The 26287-nt window shown below is 46.5% G+C and overlaps 1 protein-coding gene across 3 annotated transcripts in view; it reads right to left on the reverse strand.

Annotated features, from left to right (window-relative positions):
* The window catches only part of ATG9A (autophagy related 9A), a 188155-nt gene that overhangs the window by 123980 nt on the left and 37888 nt on the right, over nucleotides 1-26287 (reverse strand). For all 3 annotated transcript variants that reach the window (XM_078679150.1, XM_078679151.1, XM_078679149.1), the window contains exon 3: nucleotides 5516-5559. In XM_078679150.1, the coding sequence (XP_078535276.1) occupies nucleotides 5516-5559 (44 nt within the window). The remainder of the gene's footprint in view (nucleotides 1-5515; nucleotides 5560-26287) is intronic.

The following is a 26287-nucleotide window of genomic DNA, read 5'->3' on the forward strand; positions in this document are numbered from 1 at the left end:
TGAGGATAGGCTGAGAGCATAAACCTGAAACAAGCACAGGCGAGGCAGAGACTGGGAACAAGAAGGAGGGAAGCCGAGCTGAGGACAGGCTGAGAGCATAAACAGGCAACAAGCACAGGCGAGGCAGAGACTGGGAACAAGAAGGAAGGAGCTGAGCAGAGGACAGGCTGAGAGCATAAACAGGCAACAAGCACAGGCGAGGCAGAGACTGGGAACAAGAAGGAGGGAAGCCGAGCTGAGGATAGGCTGAGAGCATAAACCTGAAACAAGCACAGGCGAGGCACAGACTGGGAACAAGAAGGAGGGAAGCCGAGCTGAGGACAGGCTGAGAGCATAAACAGGCAACAAGCACAGGCGAGGCAGAGACTGGGAACAAGAAGGAGGGAAGCCGAGCTGAGGACAGGCTGAGAGCATAAACAGGCAACAAGCACAGGCGAGGCAGAGACTGGGAACAAGAAGGAAGGAGCTGAGCAGAGGACAGGCTGAGAGCATAAACAGGCAACAAGCACAGGCGAGGCAGAGACTGGGAACAAGAAGGAGGGAAGCCGAGCTGAGGACAGGCTGAGAGCATAAACAGGCAACAAGCACAGGCGAGGCAGAGACTGGGAACAAGAAGGAGGGAAGCCGAGCTGAGGATAGGCTGAGAGCATAAACCTGAAACAAGCACAGGCGAGGCACAGACTGGGAACAAGAAGGAGGGAAGCCGAGCTGAGGACAGGCTGAGAGCATAAACAGGCAACAAGCACAGGCGAGGCAGAGACTGGGAACAAGAAGGAGGGAAGCCGAGCTGAGGACAGGCTGAGAGCATAAACAGGCAACAAGCACAGGCGAGGCAGAGACTGGGAACAAGAAGGAAGGAGCTGAGCAGAGGACAGGCTGAGAGCATAAACAGGCAACAAGCACAGGCGAGGCAGAGACTGGGAACAAGAAGGAGGGAAGCCGAGCTGAGGACAGGCTGAGAGCATAAACAGGCAACAAGCACAGGCGAGGCAGAGACTGGGAACAAGAAGGAGGGAAGCCGAGCTGAGGATAGGCTGAGAGCATAAACAGGCAACAAGCACAGGCGAGGCAGAGACTGGGAACAAGAAGGAGGGAAGCCGAGCTGAGGACAGGCTGAGAGCATAAACAGGCAACAAGCACAGGCGAGGCAGAGACTGGGAACAAGAAGGAGGGAGGCCGAGCTGAGGACAGGCTGAGAGCATAAACAGGCAACAAGCACAGGCGAGGCAGAGACTGGGAACAAGAAGGAAGGAGCTGAGCAGAGGACAGGCTGAGAGCATAAACCTGAAACAAGCACAGGCGAGGCAGAGACTGGGAACAAGAAGGAGGGAAGCCGAGCTGAGGATAGGCTGAGAGCATAAACCTGAAACAAGCACAGGCGAGGCAGAGACTGGGAACAAGAAGGAGGGAAGCCGAGCTGAGGACAGGCTGAGAGCATAAACAGGCAACAAGCACAGGCGAGGCAGAGACTGGGAACAAGAAGGAAGGAGCTGAGCAGAGGACAGGCTGAGAGCATAAACAGGCAACAAGCACAGGCGAGGCAGAGACTGGGAACAAGAAGGAGGGAAGCCGAGCTGAGGATAGGCTGAGAGCATAAACCTGAAACAAGCACAGGCGAGGCACAGACTGGGAACAAGAAGGAGGGAAGCCGAGCTGAGGACAGGCTGAGAGCATAAACAGGCAACAAGCACAGGCGAGGCAGAGACTGGGAACAAGAAGGAGGGAAGCCGAGCTGAGGACAGGCTGAGAGCATAAACAGGCAACAAGCACAGGCGAGGCAGAGACTGGGAACAAGAAGGAAGGAGCTGAGCAGAGGACAGGCTGAGAGCATAAACAGGCAACAAGCACAGGCGAGGCAGAGACTGGGAACAAGAAGGAGGGAAGCCGAGCTGAGGACAGGCTGAGAGCATAAACAGGCAACAAGCACAGGCGAGGCAGAGACTGGGAACAAGAAGGAGGGAAGCCGAGCTGAGGATAGGCTGAGAGCATAAACAGGCAACAAGCACAGGCGAGGCAGAGACTGGGAACAAGAAGGAGGGAAGCCGAGCTGAGGACAGGCTGAGAGCATAAACAGGCAACAAGCACAGGCGAGGCAGAGACTGGGAACAAGAAGGAGGGAGGCCGAGCTGAGGACAGGCTGAGAGCATAAACAGGCAACAAGCACAGGCGAGGCAGAGACTGGGAACAAGAAGGAAGGAGCTGAGCAGAGGACAGGCTGAGAGCATAAACCTGAAACAAGCACAGGCGAGGCAGAGACTGGGAACAAGAAGGAGGGAAGCCGAGCTGAGGATAGGCTGAGAGCATAAACAGGCAACAAGCACAGGCGAGGCAGAGACTGGGAACAAGAAGGAGGGAAGCCGAGCTGAGGACAGGCTGAGAGCAAAAACAGGCAACAAGCACAGGCGAGGCAGAGACTGGGAACAAGAAGGAGGGAAGCCGAGCTGAGGACAGGCTGAGAGCATAAACAGGCAACAAGCACAGGCGAGGCAGAGACTGGGAACAAGAAGGAGGGAAGCCGAGCTGAGGACAGGCTGAGAGCAAAAACAGGCAACAAGCACAGGCGAGGCAGAGACTGGGAACAAGAAGGAGGGAAGCCGAGCTGAGGATAGGCTGAGAGCATAAACCTGAAACAAGCACAGGCGAGGCAGAGACTGGGAACAAGAAGGAGGGAAGCCGAGCTGAGGACAGGCTGAGAGCATAAACAGGCAACAAGCACAGGCGAGGCAGAGACTGGGAACAAGAAGGAGGGAAGCCGAGCTGAGGACAGGCTGAGAGCATAAACAGGCAACAAGCACAGGCGAGGCAGAGACTGGGAACAAGAAGGAGGGAAGCCGAGCTGAGGATAGGCTGAGAGCATAAACAGGCAACAAGCACAGGCGAGGCAGAGACTGGGAACAAGAAGGAGGGAAGCCGAGCTGAGGACAGGCTGAGAGCATAAACAGGCAACAAGCACAGGCGAGGCAGAGACTGGGAACAAGAAGGAGGGAGGCCGAGCTGAGGACAGGCTGAGAGCATAAACAGGCAACAAGCACAGGCGAGGCAGAGACTGGGAACAAGAAGGAAGGAGCTGAGCAGAGGACAGGCTGAGAGCATAAACCTGAAACAAGCACAGGCGAGGCAGAGACTGGGAACAAGAAGGAGGGAAGCCGAGCTGAGGATAGGCTGAGAGCATAAACAGGCAACAAGCACAGGCGAGGCAGAGACTGGGAACAAGAAGGAGGGAAGCCGAGCTGAGGACAGGCTGAGAGCAAAAACAGGCAACAAGCACAGGCGAGGCAGAGACTGGGAACAAGAAGGAGGGAAGCCGAGCTGAGGACAGGCTGAGAGCATAAACAGGCAACAAGCACAGGCGAGGCAGAGACTGGGAACAAGAAGGAGGGAAGCCGAGCTGAGGACAGGCTGAGAGCAAAAACAGGCAACAAGCACAGGCGAGGCAGAGACTGGGAACAAGAAGGAGGGAAGCCGAGCTGAGGACAGGCTGAGAGCATAAACAGGCAACAAGCACAGGCGAGGCAGAGACTGGGAACAAGAAGGAGGGAAGCCGAGCTGAGGACAGGCTGAGAGCAAAAACAGGCAACAAGCACAGGCGAGGCAGAGACTGGGAACAAGAAGGAGGGAAGCCGAGCTGAGGACAGGCTGAGAGCATAAACAGGCAACAAGCACAGGCGAGGCAGAGACTGGGAACAAGAAGGAGGGAAGCCGAGCTGAGGACAGGCTGAGAGCAAAAACAGGCAACAAGCACAGGCGAGGCAGAGACTGGGAACAAGAAGGAGGGAAGAGGACAGGCTGAGAGCATAAACAGGCAACAAGCACAGGCGAGGCAGAGACTGGGAACAAGAAGGAGGGAAGCCGAGCTGAGGACAGGCTGAGAGCATAAACAGGCAACAAGCACAGGCGAGGCAGAGACTGGGAACAAGAAGGAGGGAAGAGAACAGGCTGAGAGCAAAAACAGGCAACAAGCACAGGCGAGGCACAGACTGGGAACAAGAAGGAGGGAAGCCGAGCTGAGGACAGGCTGAGAGCAAAAACAGGCAACAAGCACAGGCGAGGCACAGACTGGGAACAAGAAGGAGGGAAGCCGAGCTGAGGACAGGCTGAGAGCAAAAACAGGCAACAAGCACAGGCGAGGCAGAGACTGGGAACAAGAAGGAGGGAAGAGGACAGGCTGAGAGCAAAAACAGGCAACAAGCACAGGCGAAGCACAGACTGGGAACAAGAAGGAGGGAAGAGGACAGGCTGAGAGCAAAAACAGGCAACAAGCACAGGCGAGGCAGAGACTGGGAACAAGAAGGAGGGAAGCCGAGCTGAGGACAGGCTGAGAGCATAAACATGAAACAAGCACAGGCGAGGCAGAGACTGGGAACAAGAAGGAGGGAAGCCGAGCTGAGGACAGGCTGAGAGCAAAAACAGGCAACAAGCACAGGCGAGGCAGAGACTGGGAACAAGAAGGAGGGAAGAGGACAGGCTGAGAGCATAAACAGGCAACAAGCACAGGCGAGGCAGAGACTGGGAACAAGAAGGAGGGAAGCCGAGCTGAGGACAGGCTGAGAGCATAAACAGGCAACAAGCACAGGCGAGGCAGAGACTGGGAACAAGAAGGAGGGAAGAGAACAGGCTGAGAGCAAAAACAGGCAACAAGCACAGGCGAGGCACAGACTGGGAACAAGAAGGAGGGAAGCCGAGCTGAGGACAGGCTGAGAGCAAAAACAGGCAACAAGCACAGGCGAGGCACAGACTGGGAACAAGAAGGAGGGAAGCCGAGCTGAGGACAGGCTGAGAGCAAAAACAGGCAACAAGCACAGGCGAGGCAGAGACTGGGAACAAGAAGGAGGGAAGAGGACAGGCTGAGAGCAAAAACAGGCAACAAGCACAGGCGAAGCACAGACTGGGAACAAGAAGGAGGGAAGAGGACAGGCTGAGAGCAAAAACAGGCAACAAGCACAGGCGAGGCAGAGACTGGGAACAAGAAGGAGGGAAGCCGAGCTGAGGACAGGCTGAGAGCATAAACATGAAACAAGCACAGGCGAGGGGCCAGCCTGAGGGTATAGATATTTCTCCACGGGACAGACTGAAACAAAGTCAGTTAAGCACCAGTCATGAACAGACTGAGGACATGGAGAGGAGGCTGGGCAGTCAAGCATAAGGTAGTCAACTGGCTGAAAATATAGACAGGAGGTCATCAAGCAAAGGTCAGGACAATGAGAAGGGTTAACCAAGCACAGCTCAGGAGTTAGGCTGAACACATGACCAGAAGCCCCAGCCAAGATACAAACTGAAAGAATAAGGAAGTCAACAAAAAACAGGTCAGGATATAGACAGCGAAAACAGACTATAGACAGGCCATGGAGTGCAGGACAGCGGAAATTGGAGACAGACGCATACATTTTCTTTTATTGAGGTCCTCTCACTTCAGGGGGAAAGGGGAAATAATGATCTTAACATAAAAATGGTTAGTTGGATGAACAAACTGAAAAGCAAATTGTAATAAGGCTTCTCCCGGCCGAGGAAAGGATACTCTGGAGAAGAACAGGTCCAGGTTCTCAATATGATGCCAGTTAGCTGCAAATATAAGAAAGAAGCATGAGACAATGGTAAACTGGTCTCTCCCACATCAATGGATAAAATAGGAAATGTAAGTTCAGCACTCTGAAATTCCATTAATCGAACGTGGGGGGTGGGGAGTGCTGAATTTCACATTTTATTATTTAGTTTGTCTTTTGCAGAATATGCAGTATTTGGTGATCAGGACTGAAGTGCGATCATTTGAAGCTCCCAATATATATCAAATGTTGATGGGGAATCGGGCGAGCGAGGCTTTACTGAAGTTTTATGAACCAAGCTATTTCAAAAGGACACGATTCAAAATCGCTGCTGCTGCATATAAGGCGTGGAAGCTGATACGTAAAACTATATCTATAAGTCGTACAGGTTATTACACGCATTTAAACTCTGCGGAAATATTTCCTTCGTTTTTTTGGGACAGAAAGATGGCTATTTGGAGGGATAAGGGGATAAGACACCTAGGAGACGTGTATAGTGCTGGGATCATTGTTTCTTTCGCAGATTTAGCTGAAGAATATAAGCTACCTCAGAATGATTTTTTTTAATTCTTGCAAATTCGTGACTATATTGTTAAACATTGTAGATACACGCCTATAATACCTAAAGATTTAATAGAGGCTCTGATAAAAAGAGCTAAGATTGAAGGTATTGTATGATATATTGTTGGAGACTCAACGGGATGATATTGTGATGCAGGAAGCAAAGTGGAGTGAACGCTTTGGGAAGACTGACTTTTATGTACAACAATCAATTGATATGGCTACTAAAGTGATGCTGACTGCAAATTTACGCACTCAACATTACAAAACTTTCTTTAATTTATACTACGCCACTGTGAAAATGATGAGGAGGGGTGGGTTCCATGACGGGAAATGTTTCAGGTGTTCGGCGGAGAAAGCCGACATTGTACATATATTTTTTGATTGTTAGCCTTAAGACAATCTGTAAGGAGCATTTCAGAATTTTTATCACAGATTACAGCGGTTAATCTGTGTATTTCTAGAGAGATAATGCTAGTAGGTGTGGGGTAGGGATCTGAATCTACTCAGAGTTACTACCCGCTTCGTTATCTTTTATTTATGGCTACTGCTGTCGCTAGACTTTCTGTTGCTTCTATGTGGCTTCAATCAGAGGCACTGTTGGACCTGGGGTTACCAATCCACATAGGGTAGCTTGGCTCGGAGTAGGAAGGCCTATCTCAAATGTACATGTGTTAAGCTTGCGTCTCACCTTCTCAGTAACTCAGTGTCCATCCATCCAAAAATGACACTACACCTTAATTTTTATAAAAGTAGAAAAGCTTTATACTCTCTTATGGTAGTTTCTTGTTTTTCTTTTAGTCGCCTCTAGGACCACATTTACAATTCATACAGTGCATTTACATTACTTGTTTTACTATTCACCAACATCATTCTGGACTCTGTGGATCACTATTTTAACTCCACTCGGGTGGTATTAGTAAGACCTTTCTGCTTCAATTTTCAATTCACCCGGGTATGAACAATTTACATTCCCTCCATTTATTATTCTAATCCTTCAAATCAAGAAGAGTACGTTATTACTGTCCATTAGTATGTTGCTATTACCAGATTCAATAAAAAGGAACCTCTGACTTCAGTTACATAAAAATCTCACATTGAATTAGTTAGGTATGACATCATTCCAGTCTGATTACAACTTTCCTTGTCTAGTTCACCTCCCTCCTGGTTCCACAATTACACGGTTGTTGCTACTCTGATATTGATTTGGTTCCCCCTATTCAAGGATGTTTTTGTGCTGAAATAATTCACTTTGCTTCCTTTTCTGACACCGTTTGAGCCGATTCCCCAGTTCTCTGTGAATCAACAGCCCTCGTTAAATGTTGAAGGCTCCCCACGGTAATGTCAACAACTTCCTTCACTCCCCCCCACCACCACGCTTACTTTATAGTGGTTGATCTCGCTGCTGTGAGGCGGTTTCAGGGGTTACGGTGGACACTCGGGGGATAATTACGTGACAGTACGAGGGGATCAAGCAGGGGAAAAGAACCCGTCTCCTGGTACCTGTTGAGACGCTCTGAACCCGAGCGTTTCCCTCCTCGAACGTCTCTGTGAGAGGCGGAGGACAGGGCAAGGGCTTCCCTCTGAGGAGGCTTACACACAAGGCGGCACAACACGCAGGAGTCGGCCCCAGCTTCGTAGCTGAGCACCCGGCAGTCAAGTACCTCCGCTCCTGCGCAGTTCGCTTGCCACACGCCTCCCGGTCACGCCTCCTCCCCGCCTCTCTCTCTCCTTCCAGCTCCGCTCTCCCACACTGCGGTTTGCCCCTGTCAGGAGACCTCCGGGCACCGGCCTGATGACAGCCCACTCCTCCGCAGCTAGCGTCTCAGGAGCCCGTCTCCCTGCGCTTCCGCCACCTCCTCACCTGGCTCACTTCAGGAGGTGCTGTTGGACTCGTCCTCACAATGCGGCACCCCTTCCGCTCCGAGCCCCCACAGACTCGCCGCCTCAGACCACACAGACGCCGGGCTAGGATAATGCAGCAAAGTCCCGGTAAGGAGATAGGTGAGGGGAGGGCACCTCCGGTCAGCTTTTCAAAGCCCACAGCCAATTAAGGATTGTGTCAGCCCTCCGCTTCCACTGCTGGGGGACGTATTACGAAGAGGCTTCTTACTTCCCTACTGGAGGTTGACCTCTCCACCTCCACCTGGCAGTTTCTCTTCAGTTCCCAACCTGTAGTCTTTTCAGGGTACGGTTCCGCCGGGTCAGATCTATAGCTGAGGGGGGGTGTCAGACAACAAAGAGAGCAGCCCCAGGGGACTGTCAACTCCTTGCTGAGTGCCCACCTCCTCACTCCAATGCCTGGACTCCAGCTGACCTCCTCTCACACCAGTACTCCACACAAAATGGCCGCACAACGTTCCACTATATATAGCCTAGGGCCAGTGGGTCTAGAGTGGACCAGAAAGTTCTGGAGCCCCTCTGTTTACCCAATCGCCCAAGCCCTGAGGTAGCAGTTGGCAGTTGGCAGGACACCATTTTGTGGGTCTTGTAATTTCAGACAGGGAGGCACCTAGGCCTCAGGAAGAAGACTATGAGGGCAAAGAGCACCTAACCCCTAGGTCAACACCTAAAAAGTCCAGTGGACATAAAAAATAAAGAGGTTGAGGGGCAAAAAGGGGACATAATAAATAAATAATTAGGAGGGACTACCCAAAGGGCAGACATGTCTAACAGGCACCAACATATGAAATGTGGCGTGCAAAGTTCTACTATGTATTTAATTTTTAATTTAGTTTGTATCGTATGAAATCGCTGCGGAAGAAACAATTGGGGATGAAAATTTGGCAGCCTATGCTACAACATATAGAGATGACGATATAAAATGTAAGTGGTTTTGTACACGTATGTTTTATTTTCTGTGTAATATCCTTAGAACAATGATTTAATGGTTTGATGTATAATATTGTTTTGTATGTTATGTAGTGAACAATCAACTATAAAAAAAAAAAGAAAATCCATTAATTCGATACATGGTCATCCTTATCTATTCACACCCCACTCTAATTGTTAAACAACAAACGAAAGAAGATATCCTAGAAACACCCACCCGGTACCTGGCGGGAAACCATGATGGATAACTTAGAAGATCAGGTGCCCCTTCCCCCACGTCTGCCCCACGGTTGTTTCTGTGTTTCTTTCCTTGTATTCTGACCTTTTCTTTTTACTTGTTTTTATTTAGAGCTTGCACAGTACGGTACATTACAGGATGGTGCATATGGGAACAATGCAACAATAAGGAGCATGTAGTGTCATAGTGACCGATGGATGTCTGGGGAGGACCAGGAGTGATCTGGCTAAAGCGTTCTGCAAGTGCTTCAATTTTTTAAGATATGGTTCTTGGTGAGATTATGGTTTACCCAGTGTCGGTGGGAATATACGGGAGAATCTTTGTAATTATTCTCACGGTATTAAAGGAGGAGGAGATGACAGCGTTCACTTGTTTACTGAAGTTCAATTTGTCAACAATTAACACCCCTAGACTTTTAGCTTTCGTAGTTGGCGGTGGGAGAGGGCCTATATCTGAGGGCCAACAAGATGGGGTCAAAAACTGAGAGCTGTTCCCAAAGAGGATAACGTTGGCTTTGTCCAAGTTAAGTTTTAGGCAATGAATGCCCATCCAAGCACCAACTTCTCTCATGCAATTATGTAGCTGAGAGCTTGCGTGGTTGTCATCGTTAAAGGCTGACAACACAATTTGTGTCATTAGCGTAGGAGGTGAGAGAGAAAACAGATGATCGAATTAAAGAGGCTCTGTGTGACAGAGATTAAAAGTGTTGGACTGAGTGAGGACCCTAGTCTGACCCACAAGGAAGGGAGAAGGTGTTCATGGTGAAGCTGTCCAGCATCACTGTGTGTTCCTTTCCCAATAGAAAAGCTTGAAACATTTTCAGAGCTCTGCTTTTTATGCCCAGTGTCTTGAGACGCTGGACCAAGATGGTGAGGTCCACCGTATCAAAAGCCGCTGATAAGCCCAGATGGACAAGGGCTTCGGCTCCTCCCTTATCTAAGATGGTCTTTAGCTCGTCGGAAATTATAATCAGATCGGTCTCGGTACTGTGTTCAGGACTAAACCCGAATTGAGCTGGATCTAGCAGGTTGTTTTCCTGAATAAACTGACTGAGCTAATTGGGTGTTCATCATTTCTCAATGATTTCCGTGGAACCGGTGGCTTGAAGACAGGGCAATAGTTGGCCGGATCCTCTGGATTCAGTCTTGGTTTCGTTAGAAGAGGGTGGATTGAAGTCCTCTTCCAGCGCATACCCCAGATCTTTAGGTCTCGTTCCACATTCTCATCAGAGCAGGTCAAGGTTAGCTGTCGCTCCTCGTCCACTCCCCATTCACTCAAATCAGCCCATCATTTGTCCAGTCTGGGGGTAGGGAGGTCTAAAGTGTTGCAATGCAGTGTTTGGCCAATACAAGTCCCAGTAAGGCAAACATATGCCGCATTCCTGTCCCCGTTTTTGGGGTCGGAAGAACGCCCAATAGGTAATGCTTAACCGACGGCTCGATCTGGATACCCGCGACATCCCACAGCACTCGTAACATATCTGCCCGATAAACCTGTAGCCTCGCACAATCCCAAGTCATATGGAGAGACGTCGCTGGCTCCAGACCACACCAGGGGGACACCAGAGAGTGCACCTCATTAAAACAATACTTGCGCTGAGATGTCTGAAAGGTGCGATGCAAATAATGGAATTGTGTAAGCTGAAAGTGGGCGTTGCTGGCAACCTCCCGGACCTGCACAAACATTCACAATCTGTGATGGGCAACGGCAGGTCTGCCAACCATCTGTCCCAGATCTTCGTCACGTCGACCTTACGGTCCGCTTTCAGGGCTTTATATATATGCGTGAAATGAGCTCCCTAGAGGAGTCCAGGTCAAGCAGTATTAGCAATGTCGGCGATTCTTCAGGCTCATCTGTAAAAAGGCACCCATATGCCGCGGGCTGTGTGCGAGATTTTTGTGTATTGTGTACAGGGAAGTCAGCAGACACATGTGAGCTCATCATTAGACACCCCAGCAGGTCAGCCCCCTTGCCTCACTCCACTAGCAGGGACTTCCAGAATTCAGAAACTCAGAACACCACTGTGCCGCATACTGCAGTAGTCTTGAAAAACAATAGAGGGTAAAATTTGGAAGACCCAGGCCTCTAGACTCCATATCCGGCTTTAATACCTCTAGCTTCACCCTACTTCGCCCACCGGCCCACACCAGCGAGATCAGATGGCTGTTCAAGGTCATAAAAGTGGTGCGCGGAATGCAGCAAAAGGAATTTTGCAGGACATAGAGGCAAGGTAGGATCATGACGATCTTACTGAGGGCCACCCTTCCTATAATAGAGAGGGGAAGGCAGTTCCAGAATCGAATGGAGGCCTCTAGACCCATGACTGCTCTCATGTTTAATGCTTAGTTAGCTTCAGCCGTATGGGCGACAATATACCCAGATATAGAAAGAGGTCACACTCCCAACGGAGTTCCGTTGCAGGCGGAGTAGCGGCGTCCACCCCAACCATTCCTGCCAGCGGGAAGAGAACCGACTTCTGGCGGTTAACACGCAGGTCCAAGACCATCTCAAAGGAGGACAATGCATCCAAGAGCAAGGGTAACGATCTCTTCGGTGGCCAACATATAGTAATGCTTTGTAGGCATATAAGGAGACAACATGAGTGTGTCCCCGACCAGGCCATATCCCGTCGCAGCAGTATAGCCAGGGGGGCCATTGCCAGGGTGAAAAGGAGCGGGGACAGCAGGCACCCCTGCCTCACGCCCCTCTCTATATGAATACCCTCAGAGACTACGTTCCAGCGGAGGACACGTGCCATTGGTTGGCTGTAAAGCAGTCATACCCAAGAAATTAACACCTAGCCCAGTTCCATACTCCCCAAAACTTCCCAGAGGTAATCCCAGCTTAGGGTATTGAACACTGTTTTGATATCTAAGGCGACAGCTGCCACCGGCGTTGCAACACCTACCACCAAGTGATTTACATGGGAAAGCTGTCGCAAATTCATATGTGTGCCTCTGCCCGGCATAAAACCACATTGGTCCTCATGGAATGGACCACATGGGTCACTACATGGCCCAGATACATCGGCAGGGCCTTTGCCAGTATTTTTGTGCCCATGCCCAGCACGGATAGGGGACGTCACGAACCACGGTCAAGTGCATCATTGCCTAGCTTTGGAAGCAAGACATTCTGAGCCTCCCGCATGGACGACAGCAGGACACCAGCACGCCTGGATTCCTGGAGGGTCCACTGCAAGTGTGGCTACCGGGGGTCAGTGAACGTCTGGTAGTATTCCACTGGAAGCCCAGGGCTTTGCACTGCGCCACTTCTCTAGCGAATTCCTGAGGTGGAAGCCGGGAATTATCACCACCGAAGCTATCACTTTGCTGTGTTTTTAAAAAACTGCACTTTGTACCTTGTACTTTTACATTTTTAAACCGTAGCATTACCCCTACCCTCTCAGCTGATTAGGCGCTGATCGAGGGATCGGGGAAGGACACTGACTCCTTTCTGGTGCCGCAATCTTGGGGGGACACACAGTCTGCGGGCTAGTTGTTTTGCTGGGAGGAGATAAATTGCACCGCCAGCGCGCACGCGCCTACCTCCAGCTGCTCCTCCTCTCCCACTATTTATGACACCGACAGGGCGGACGCGCATGGACGAGCCCAGAGACTAGAAGCCCTGCACAAAATAGCCCCCTTGCCCCAGGTGCCACCCGGCTAACATATTCTGGTTCTGTGTTACATGACTTCAGAGCTAGAGCGATCAGAGACTCCGTGCGTAGTATCTGCTGCTCTATAATGTTCCCGGCAGCCCTTGAAGGCCCAGTAGCTTGCAGCACCTGCAACTTCCACACACTCGCGAACACTAAAGAGTGGTATGGTTCACTTAATAAACCCCCCCGGTCTCCTAATTCCCCAAAACACATTTTATGCAACGTACGCTCATTAACTAAACATTCGGTAGAGGTCTGGGACATGATTGTCCCTCCTTCCCCCGATCTCGGTTTCATCACTGAAACTTGGATGACATCTACTAATCTCCCCACGATCTACTTGGCTATTCGGGATACAAAATCATTCATCTGGATAGAGTGGGTAAAGTTGGAGGCGGTATCGCCATTGTCTTTAAAAATCATCCATAAGTCCTCCATAAGTCCTCCATAACTAACGATACCCTAGAACTAGGGATTTTTAAAATCACCAGGTCCCCCTCGGAGGTCTGGAACGGTGCTTTAATTTACCGGCCACCAGGCCCAAAAGCAAATTTTGCTAATTATTTGATCGAACTTATTGCCATGCAAGTCCTCGCCGCTACAAAGTTTATTATACTTGGCGATTTTAACTTTCATGGTGAAGATATCGCAAACCCTGAAGTGAATAAATTGGTCTCCAGCCTCAACCATATTGGCCTAGTCCAAAAGGTCGAGGGCCCTACACATCAGGGGGGGCATATGCTGGACCTAATTTTCACCAATATGGATCATTTCATGATTATGTTCACTGATAAATACCAGACTGCCCCTATTTCTTCCGATTATCCACAACAGGAAAAGAAACAACGAGGCAGACCGTGGCATAAACTCACTTTGGAGTCTTTTAATGTGGCTATGTTACGACATAGGGAAGAAAATAAAAATAAAAAAAGACAATACTGATGAAAACGTCACTGACAGGTTGGACAATTTCAATTCTAAGCTGACAACATCATTTGACTTAGTTATCCCCCAATCTAATCTTAGCACAACTCAGCAACGACCATCTGCCACCTGGTACTCGGGGGAATTGAAAAATGATAAATCCAGTTGCAAGCGCCTGGAAAGACGTTGGAGAAGTACAAAAAGTCCTCAAGATAGGCATATCTATAAACTGGCACTCGCCAATTATCATCAATATATAAAGACGGCAAGACGGACATATATCTTAAATCAAATTGAACAAGCGACCAACTCTTCCAAAGCTCTGTTCAATATAGTCAAAGACTTTGTGGCACCTCAAGCCTGTAAGGAATCACCAGTGGAGTCGCAGATAGTCTGCGACTCAAAAGCGGAATTTTTTCAGAATAAAATCGCATTAATTTATGCAAACTTCCCTACCACGACGGCAGATAATATAGATGTTACTATTAGTCCTGAGGAGGAGAGGTTACATCATCTGCTTGGTGTCTCGACCAGTTTAACATCATCCTGCCGGACGAGATAGAGAATCTTCTGCTATCGGCAAAATCGGCCTCGCCAAGGGACCTTTGCCCTCCTAAAATCATGGCCCTTCTTCCCTTCAGCTGTGCGCGGGACATCGCAGAAATATTTAACTGTTCGATTCAATCGGGCAGTATCCCCGCAGTATTGAAAGAAGCCTATGTTCGCCCGATCCTAAAGAAAGCTACTGCGGACCTCCAGGTGCTCAGTAACTATATACCTCTATCATTGCTGCCCCTGCTCGGTAAGCTATTAGAAACATCAGTGAACAGACAACTAAGTTCTTACCTGGAAGCGAATAATATCCTTCATTCATCTCAATCTGGATTTCGCCCAGGCTTTAGCACCGAGACAGCTATTCTCGCTGTAACCGACTCTATGAGACGGACCCTAGATGCTGGTGGTTCAATGGTTCTGATCCTCCTCGATCTTTCCGCAGCATTCAAAACCATCGACCATGGAATGCTTGCGGAGAGATTACATGCCTGTGGCATACGAGGAATGGCCTTAAAATGGCTTAATGATTTTCTGACAGATCGATGGCAAACCATCATGCTTGGCCTTACCTGTCAAAAAAATATCCGTTAGATAAAGGGGTACCCCAGGGCTCATGTCTGAGCCCTATGCTCTTTAATATGTATATGGCCCCACTGGCCTCTATTGTTGAACCATTTGGGTTTGAAATTATTTCATATGCTGACGACACTCAGCTTCTATTCCCAAATTGGTTCAAATCCTCAAGAGGAGAAACTGCGTTTCTCTGAGGGCATGTTGGCCATCTCTATACGGATGACCGAAAATCGCCTACCGTTGAATCCTGGGAAAACGGAGCTGATGCTTATGGGCAACGGAGTTGATGCTTATGGGCAAAGCAGCATCCTTTTGGACAGAGGAGTGGTGGCCGGACCTTTTGGGACGACCACCTGTTCCAGCTTCATCAGTAAAAAACTTGTGCCTAAAAATAGATCTAGCTCTTACCATGAAGGACCACATCTCAGCCACAGTGAGCTCCTGTTATTACAGCCTAAGTCTTCTGCGCAGAATAATTCCTTTTCTGCCAGAGAGCCATCGCAGAACCGTGGTCCAGGCGCTGGTAATCAGCCGTCTTGACTACGGCAATGCCTTACTGGCTGAAGTGGGTGAGACACTATTGGCCAGATTACAAGTTATTCAGAACACGGCTGCCAGGATGACACTAAATTGTCCGCTCGGCTCCCCATCACTTCCCCTATTGAAGGAACTACACCGGCTCCCAATAAAAAAACGTTCCTTCTTTAAAATCTGCTGTCTGACGTTTAAAGCTGTGCAAGACAGGGGTCCCAAGTACCTTCAAAGGTTGCTTTTCCAACAGATCTTGGGTTGCAACCTTCGGTCCAACTCCCTAGCTCTATTGAAGATTCCACATATTCGCCTTGTTCGTACCGGTGGCAGAGCATTTTCCTATGTCGCCCCATAAGACTGGAATCCGCTCCCTTTACCCTTGCGGAAATGTACTTCCTATCTGATTTTCAGAAAACACCTGAAAACATTCTTGTTCTAACCCCATCCTTTCTTCATAGTTCTCAGTGTATTTGCTAGGTGAAGCACCGAGATGCTCACGGGTGATTCGAGCGCTATATAAAAAAACCCTAACATAACACTCTCTGCACAGCTTCCTAAAGGTCCTCTAGTCTGAGAGCCTCCCCAAGACCTTCACTCTGTGCCTCAGTATGGTGCCGAAGTAGCAAGTCATCTAAAAACCTCCCAATTTCAGTCGGGTCAACCAGCGTGCCCCCCTTATAAACTGTCGCCAAATGATTTTGCAGCAGGGAGTTAATACCCGCCAGGGTGGTGGCTTCTACCCCATCGGGGAGTCTGAGAGTCAGTATTTAATTTAGAGATTCATATAGCACAGCTTATCACTCGTGAGGGTATCCAAACGTGGTCCGTGGGCAAGGGGAGATTAAGTGATTTGCCCAGAATCATGAGATGTTGAGCCGACGAAGAGATGCAAACCCAGATCCCCAGTTGGTAGCTCTGCCCGCTGTGCCACATCCTCTCCCTAGTATGAGTGGGGGTGGGCGTTGCCGCTTCGATAGCCATGCCAGAAGTCTGCTGCATTTTTCTCTCTCCAGGTAGAACAGCTGTCGATATTCGCACCTAGTCTGGCATGTAGTAAGGCTTAACAATGCGGCTCTGTTGTGGGTTCCAGACCCGGTTTGTATTGCTGACCTTAGCTAAGGATCATGCTCTGTCCACCTTTGCCAGACCCACATGTAAATTTGTGAAGACTGCAAGCCAAGCAACATGTGCCCTTCTTAATAAACAAAAAATGGAACAATCTGCACAGCTCTTGCCTGACTATGAAAATGTTAAGAAAGTGTCCTAGCACAGAACTAACTCACAACTCGCTGGCCAGATTAAATATAGATAAGAGAGTGGCAGCATCCCTGCAGTGCTAAATCTTGGATCTCTTACAATATTAATAAAATACGTGACTGCTTACAGTTGTTTTCAAACAAACAAATATTCTTAAAAGTAAGTTTGCTGAATCAAGATTAGTAGCGTTTGCAGACCACCCATAAACGTCTATGAACTGGGGCAGTCTCCAAATATGGGATGGTTGCCAGAGTCTTTAGGAATCCCCAGAGAGAGCACTATTTATGATCAGGGAGTGGGGATGGCCGACTGCCCAGAGAGCAGATGAGCGGAACCTTGGATCAGTATCAAGATCTTCTCCAAGCTCTGTTAGGATTGCTTTGACCCACCCAACAGGAGGAGACAGTCAAGACAGCATTTTGTCAACAAGGTTCTATGCAGCTATCTGATGAGCCAAGACACAGGGCTTGCTGTTTAGAAGATCTCCTGTGGGATTTTCAAACTCCCCGCCACCACTTAGGCAAATGCACCAGGGGTTCCTAGTTCAGAACAGTTCATACGTCCTGCAGAACCTTGAAATGCACCAAATATAAGTCAAGATTTCCCTCATGTAATGTCAAGCTGAAGGCCACTTCTCAAGCTTTGCTTTGGGTATGATTATTGGTTAAAGCGTTTACGGCATTGCTCGATTCCCTGCCGAACTGAAAACTGCTTGTGGCAATAGACAGCACGCTAATAAGCAACGACTGCCCTCTGGATCAGTGGAATGTTTGGCTTCATCGATGGAATGGTGCAGACACTTGTAGATCTAGACTTGTAGATCAATTACAAGGGCACCCAAAAACAAAATGGCCTTTGCCATCATGGTTCTCAAGCAACAAACGCGTCACCAGCTCTTCACCAAAAACAAGCAAAAGAAATCCTCAAAAACTAAAGAGGTTATGTCTAGTCTATTCTACCCAAAAGAGTAGAAACTAAACAATGAGCTGGTAAGAACCTTTCAGAGCACCAAGCTGGCACCACCCATCCATCTGGTTCACAATGTTAGCCCCGGCTGCCAAGAAAACACCTCCAGTGTTGAGTGACTGAAGTGGCATGAAGGTTGACGAAAGGTGGTAAAAGAACAGGGCAAACAATATGACATCTTTGCAGCCAAAGATGGTGAGACAGAGAAACAGGCAAATATGCTTCCTGAGTACTACAATGAACACCACCAACAGTGTTTTACCACCGCCAGTCCTATCATCTTACATCACTTTACAACCAACATCCAATCTCTCTCCAGCTGTTCTGTGCGAGAGTAAACTTTTGTTCAAATAGTTTGTTATCATAGTTGCCTTAGTATTTAATTACTTAAAATTCTTCTCTATTGGAACCTGCGCACACTAACTATATGTCATAGGATGTACAACTAGATGGAGTGTCACGAGGCAGAAAATGCTTTTAAATATTTTTGGAACTCACTGAACAACATGGTCTTTGTTCATCTTAAGATCTGTGGACGTTCTTTTCTAGATATAAAAAAAACACAGTGGTGGCTATCCCATAAGTTTGCATATCTAAGTAGAGACAAAAGTAAGTGGGAGATACCTTTATTTACAATTTGAAGAATGTCCAAGGGTTGGTGCTCATATATTATGATCACTCTGCAACTAAGAGTGAAATGCCAGCCCTGGAACAGAAACTCCAGAGTGGAAAAACTTCAAAACAACAATACCCACGCACACAAATAACTTTTGTTCAGATAGTCTACAAGTCCAAGAATAGATTTCAAGGCATTTAAGTAATTAGAACTCGTTTTATTTTCAAGTTTCTTCCAATTTCATCAATCCTTAAAGTGCAAATGAAAAGAAAAGGCGGCAGACACGTGTTTTGTCACTTTGACTGTTTCAAGGTTCTTCTTTAAAGTACTCATGTCATAATAAAGCTTGATGACAAGATAGAGAGAACAGCTCTCAAACAATAAAGTAGATACAGAAGTGCTCCTATAAAAAGACATCTGTGGTATCTCAAATGCTGGTGTATTTACAAACCAGCATCTAGTGGTAACCATGGTGATGGAAGTAGGTGAAGTCCTAGCCTGTGGTAAGAGAGATGATTAAGAGCAGTTGGTGAAGATGGATGGGACATTTGTGTAGGAATAAACTACAAGTTCAACTATCCTGGGACTCCTGGATTTTATGTTGGAGCTACCTCGTTACACTGGCGACATGGATGGGATGCGTCTCACATGTGAAGAAGGAATTATTCCAAGGTCTCCTCATTTTAACAAAATCTACAACCTTACTTATCCTGAGTGATGTAAGGGAATTCTGTTGTGCTATTGAACATTGCGATAAAGGAGGTTTAAATCACTTAAGCCAACCTACTACTACTTCTGGTTTCCTATTTAGTGGGATTTATCGGAAATTTGCTTGAAGGAGCATCTTACTTCAAGTTTGAAATGAATCAAATCTTCACCTAAATAAAGTTTGTGGTTTTTTTCTTGCATTACCAGTGTGAGCCAACTTGGATGACCCTGTGCGAGTAAGCCTGCCATTAACTACAATTGTGTTTGTGCTCGTGGCATTTATTACAAACTGCTTGAGCTTATCGCCAACTGTCCCCGATGGTCTGAGAGCTGGTACCTCGAGGAGCTCCTGGTCCTGATATTTGTGAGGCCCTGTTCGCGTGCATCAAGAGCTGAGTCGGCATCCTTCAAATCTCACTGGCATTCTACCGTCAGCGCCATTGTCGGTGTCTTTCTGGAGTTGTCTTATGTGCCAGCACACTACAGACCGTGCTGGCATTTATTTTCTGTGCCTGCCAATCCCGGCATTCAACTCAACGTTCTTCAAGGGATCTGGTGCCATGTCAGCGTGTGACGTGGGCATCATTTTGATTTGGAAAACCTCTCTTTGCGTATACTAACAGCAGTGATACTCACACTTTCCACGATCTCAGTTTCTAAGGACGCAGTGATCTGTACACTTTCCGGCACATTTGTGTGTCACTACTGACTGTGACACTCACACGCTCTACTGTCTACCTTATTGCAATTGATCTGCATGTTACTACTTACTGTGACATGCTCACGCTTGCAACTATCTGCCTTATTAAGAGGATGTGTCCAGGAGAGCAGTGACACATCTTGATGCGAGCACAGGCATGTGGTGAGAGGGTGTTAACATCAGTGACACGCACACTGTTTACTGGATTGTGTTTTATTTCAATTGGTAAACATACGTTTTTGGTTTAACCAGGATTTGGTTTCATGCCTTCTTATAATACATTCTAAACATTTTTGTGTATGACAATTGGTGGTGAAGGGAGTGTCATCACTAGTTTAACAGTAATATTTCTTGCTTGCTGTAAATATTTTGGGGTAAGGGTTGACTCACCATGCAGAATGTCACCGCCCCACAATTTTTCTTAACAACACCAGGAGAGCCACTGATCGAATGGAGCAAGGTTTTAGAAAGCTATACAAAAGTTTGTGGAACATCTTTTAGTTCCAAAAAGGAAAATTGCCTTACTTTTATATTGCCTTGGGTCCAAAGGGCTGGAAGTTTTTCACCATCTGACGGATGTTGTAGAGGAAGATTTAAATGAGTATGAAACTTGCATAATGAAATTAGATAGACGAGCAGGCCTCCCAGGTAGTAATGTCAGGAAGCCCAGTGACCTCACACAGTGTGGTATGGGTGACGCCCTAGTAGTGCTGTGAAGTCCCAGAACACACGTAAAGATGCTGCGCTAGGGCCTGGAAAAGGGGGCAGGAAACTATGACTCCTGGTAGTAGCGCTGAAGTCACGCCGGTGTCAGGTAGGTTTGGTGTAGGATAAAGAATTGTATGTATAAGAGTTTCAAAATACTTTCTCCGGTAATTCTAGGGTACGTTCCCACTCTTTATCCTGTAGTGACCTCTCAAACTCCTCCTCCCATTTGCATCTCAGTTGGGTAAGTGGCCCCGATGTGAGTTTCCGGATGGCCTTGTGTGTCTTGTATTTAAGTGACGGCCGGAGCCCATGGACAGATTAAGTATCACAACTGTTGACTGCTCAAACAACTTAGAGGCACGTCGATGGTTTCAGGTTTGTTCCGTCTTACGCTAACCTTTTTATTGGCTGGTTTGAGGCGGAACGGATCTAGGGCCCTGGCGCTGCTAGGTGGAGGGACCACATTCATTACTGGGGCAGATACATAGATGAATATCTGATGATCTGGAAAGGGGACATCGCTATGTTGAATTGATTTTTGATGCATTTGAATTCTAGTGATAGGAATATGTCCTTCACATTTGAGTACAGTCATCCTCACATTGTTTTCCTAGAGATGTGGCGCAGCGGCCAGGGCGACTGACGCTGGAATCTGGGGATCACGGTTCGATCCCCGGCTCCGGCAGCAGATCAGCCCAGCACCATGTGACTCTGGGCAGTAGCTTGCTTAATCTTCCCACTGGCGCCTAGAGACCCTTACGGGTGAATGTTCGCGCTTTACAAATGTGGATTATTATTATTATTATATATAAGGGACAAGCATATGTGGTAGGATGTAAAGAAAAAAGACATTGTGTAACTCACTTTTACATGCCACGAGTTCTCACCCCAACACACAAATCAGAGCTATTGCATTTGAGAAAATGCTCAGAGCCCAACACAATTGAAGTGAAGATGGAGAATCCTCTGTGACATTACGAGATATTGAACACCGATTCTTTAAGAGGGGTTATAGTTGAGCAGCGGTTAAGTCAGCTAGCGTCAAAGTACATCACCTAAAATGTACATCAAAATGCATTAAGAGCTTCTACAGATGTGGCCACTGCAACGTGTGCAGATGGGAAACGGACAACACATTAGGATTCTGTTACGGCAATGCTGGCGATGATGTCATCTCCACTCACATTGATTGTGGGACACAATATGTGGTCTTTGTAATAAAGTGTCATTGTAAGAAAGTCTATGTTGGGAGTACAATTAAAACACTGCGTGGACGCACTTCAGAACACTTTAGAGCTTTAAAACAGAATGACAACAAGTATCCGCTTGTTCTCCATGCATCAGAATGTGGGGCTCAAGGCTCAGCAGAATTTTAGAATTCCTGGGATTGACCATATTAAGAACGATGTATGGGGTGGCAACAGTGAACTCAAACTAAGACGCATGAAGCGACATGGATTATAAAACGTAAAACTGTTGAGCAAGGCTTGATATTGACAATGAACTCCAGTACTTTTTAGGCAACCATGTACCACTGTTGTGGGTGGGTTTCCTTGTACTGTGGGCTCTGCTCTCTGCCAGCCATACCTTATTTGTGCCTATTTTGTAGGTTTTATATGTATTTTTGGACTTCTTGATTGGTATTGTTTCTGTATAATACATTTGGACTGGGTAAACATGCCGATTACCCTGGATGTATTTTTTTTTGTAACATCCTAGTATTCTTAGTTCCATAACACTGGGTTGATCTGTATGTAATAATGATATATCTTTGAACTATTCTAAGATGGCCGCCGCATTCATTCTTTTTTGGTACAGAATGCGCTTGTACGTACATTTATATGGCACGTTACAAGATGGCCACAGTTATATGGAAAACAAATATGGTTTCCAGTTTTATATTCAGTGGTTTGTTTACATTATGTTTATTTGCCTAAGAAGCCTTGATGGCTCTATTTACTTACTGTTATGTTCTTGTCACAGAGTAGAAAGGGATAGATATACCTTTGATTATACTCAAGATAGTCAAAGATGGTCACTGACCTTCGCTCTTTATCCCATAATCTATTTCTTTCTTTCCAAAACTTTATTTCGATCACGTGATCATAAAAGTTATACAGATTTATCACATCAAATTTAAAAGATCAAAGTTATCATCGTTTCATTGATAAATAATACATTAAAATTTAAGAAAAGATTAGAAAGGTCTATCCAGAGTCTGTCGCCCTCTTTATCAATCGGGCGTGGGCATACCACATTGCAGATAGGAATTTTGCCAGAGCAAACACGATTGGTGGGGATAAATCAGTCTTTAAAACTCTGTATGCTGGTAAGAATGTTCTGAACCCCATTTTTTAAGAAGGGGGACAAGCCAATATTTCCTGCTTTTCTGATAGGCTTGGCAGAAAAAAACCATGTGCACATCGTTCTCTTTTGTGTGTGCACATGCAGGGCACATCTCCGCAGCCGCCCGACCGGACCAACCTGCGGTAAAAGAGCCCAGCGGAAGAGTCCCGTACCTCCATTGCAGGAATAGTTTTCTGGTTAGCACCGGAGTCATGCCATCTAACACACTTTCGAGATTGTATGAATCTTTGATTTTTATGAAATGATGAGTCAGGGATCCTTCACGGGTGCTGTCCAGGGCTCGGAGGAGCATTTTGTCATAGTATAATCTATTTACTGTTATGGGTATTTAAAATCATCCAAGATTGCATGATGCATTCACGCCAGAAAATCACTGTACCCCATAAGCACATTTCAGTAAGTTCTTTCGAGCTGCGAGTTCGTCACTTGTATTATTTTCACCCCACAACTTTGCCGTTAGGACTATTCACACCTGCACTCTTACCTACGGCTTACTGGCATGTTCAAACCACCTGTGTTTACTAATGCACGTGCTTTTACTTGGCCATTAGGACTATTTGTACATGCGCTGCCAACTACGGCTCACCGTCCTGTTCAACTACTTTCAATATTGTTATCCTGTTTATTAATGCAAATGTGTTCCTTTGTGTTGCTCTCACAGATACCTAGGCAATCTGGTTTATTTTTGCCTGTATTACAATTACGACCTGACCGGCACGCTTCTTTATTTCTTTATCATTTTTAGTGCCACAGCGCATGCACGGGTCTACAATGTTATACATTCACTTATACAGCGAATATTTTTTTGTGTAGACGTTTCACCTATATGTAACTTTAACACTGACTTGGGATCACCCAGCTAGCACACATTATCTACCATTACATATGTACGTTGCGGTTTGACCCGCTTCTGACTAATGCGCATATCCTGAAGTGCGACTCTTTTACTCAGATTTGCTTTTTTATATATATATACTCGATGCTACCTATTGGTGTACAGCTGTTTCCTTCGCCAGGGCTGTCCTGACACTATTTGTGCTATAATATTGGGCACTATCAGGGTACCGGAAGCTTTAAACTTAAGACGATTGGTGACTTGCTCCTCGGTCTAGTCATTGTTTGTCCTCCATCTAGAGGTTGTGCGCATGTGATGTGCAACTATCCACACTGCGGTACGACTCTCTTGTCACCTAGGACTATCTGCTAGATTCATCAAAATTTTTTGCAATTCCTACATGAATCCCGTTTTGCAAGTCCTTATTAGCGATTCCTTATGAATCGCTATTAAAGACTTGCAAAACGGGATTCATGTAGGAATTGCAAAAAATGTTGCGATTCCTACATGTTCCTTATTTGCGATTAGCAAATTGCTAATCGCAAATAAGGAATAACTCCCCATGCATTCCTATGGGCCTAAAGGCCCATAGGAATGCATGGGGAGTTATTCCTTATTTGCGATTAGCAATTAGCTAATCGCAAATAAGGATGCGATTTCAAGGGTGCAGGGGTGTCCAAAGGACACCCTGTGGCACCCCTGAAATGTGAATTCACACTGATGTTGTGCACACACATGTCCAAAGGACATGTGTGTGTGTGACATGCAACTTAGAAAAATGCATTTAAATGCATTTTTTTAAGTTTTCGCTATTTACCACGAGGTTTGACTTCGTGGTAAATAGCGGTCCTAAATTGCGAATTCGCAATTTTTAAATGTTTCATGAATAGCATTTAAGGAATCTCTAATGGAGATTCCTTAAATGCTAATCCTCGCAAATTTGCGAATTCTTTATTAGCGATTTTTGCTTTTGGGATGATGAATCCCAAATGCAACAATTGCACTCGCAAAGGGCCAGATTCTCAGAATCTGGCCCTTTGCGAGCGCATTTCGCTTGATGAATCTGGCTGTAAGTGTCTACATGAGCGTAGATTGTGGAATGCTTTTACTTTCGCCTTTTAGGAGACAGACATTGATCTAGATACTTTTCAATTTCAGTATAAAATAACGTCTTATTTTGTCTCGTATGGGCTGGTGTGCATTCTGGCACGGAGGGCTGACCACATGAATCCGGGAAAACTGTCTACATGTTTTATCTTTGCACCTACATCTCATTGATATGAATGTTCACTTTATCCTCGCTGCGAAGACCTGGAACTCCTTGCCACTGCACCTCCGGCAATCACCATCGCTGCCGTAATTCAGGAAGAACCTTAATACTTAGATCTTCTAATAACCTGCAATTCACCCCTCACCTCCACCCGCACTTCCAGTGCCTTGAGACCCTAACTGGTGAGTAGTCGCACTTTAAAAGAAACGTGATTGATTGATTCACCCTCTTCTAAGTGGGCTCGAAACTTGAAACTTACTCAATGATATAACTGTCATTCACTTGGACAGTTGATATGATAATTAATATGACATATGATTAATAATTTCCATTGTACTTTGTATAATCTTTCCTTTTGGCCACACTGCGTCACGTGTTATTTATTTTTGGGATTTTGTACCTGCCAGTGGGTGAAGGTACCTTAGTGTTGTGTACCTGTATTTATTTTGTTGTATGATTGTTTAATAACTTAGCCCTGATAAAGCTGGGTGCAAAAGAGCCATACCGACTAAACCCGTGTTGGCTGTGTAAGCTGCATAACTTCTGTACATGAATTGTGGTGAAGGGAATAAGGAATCAAGAGAACATTTGCAGATCAAATAAAGGACAACGGAAACAATAAAACTCCTTGCTGGATGTTTGAATTTCTTTGACTTTGAAGGCTCAGGACAATTGCTTGTATATATTCCAAACCCCTCTGTTTAGGCTACATTTGGGTTGCTTGGCAGCCAACTCCCTGCACTGCAGCACAGTGCATTAGTTTAATATTCATTCACTTTCCCCATTTATTTTGTGGGGAGTGCCCATTTTTGCCTGGCTACCACCGCCTTTCTTCAGTGCTTTATGTATATGATTTGCAGCCTTGAAAAAGTCAAACTGACGAAACACGTGTCGGATGCCTTATCTTTTCATTTGCACTTTAAGGATTGATGAAAACCTCGGATGCTTCTGAGCTTACAATTAATGATGATGTGTACACTAAACAACTGTAACGCTGAGTGTTCTGTTCATTACAATTTGTTTATTTTTTGTATACCTGATTGATTATATTTTATCTGTATTATACAGACATGATTTTATGCCTGGCCCTGATAATGGGTATGCCCTCACTAAATAACCAATAAAAAGAGTTGTTTTTTTAAAGAGGGTGATTGATGAAGATTGGAAGAAACTTTAGAATAAAACAAGTTCTAATTACTTGAACAACTTAAAATCTGTTCTTGGACTTACAGACTATCTCGACTTAAGTTATTTGTGTGGTTGGAATTATTGTTTTGAATTCTTCTAGATGTCATTCGGTGAACTCAAATATTCAACAGCCTATTACATTGATTACAAAGCTCTATTGTAACCCAGTACTTGCGCGTTCTACTCATGTTGCAGCTGGATTTCCTCATGGGACGTCTGTGTGAATCCTGAGGTGTCACGTGCAGTCAACCACCCCAAGA

The sequence above is a fragment of the Lissotriton helveticus genome, chromosome 3_1 (assembly GCF_964261635.1).
Source record: "Lissotriton helveticus chromosome 3_1, aLisHel1.1, whole genome shotgun sequence".
Classification (NCBI taxonomy): Eukaryota; Metazoa; Chordata; class Amphibia; order Caudata; family Salamandridae; genus Lissotriton; species Lissotriton helveticus.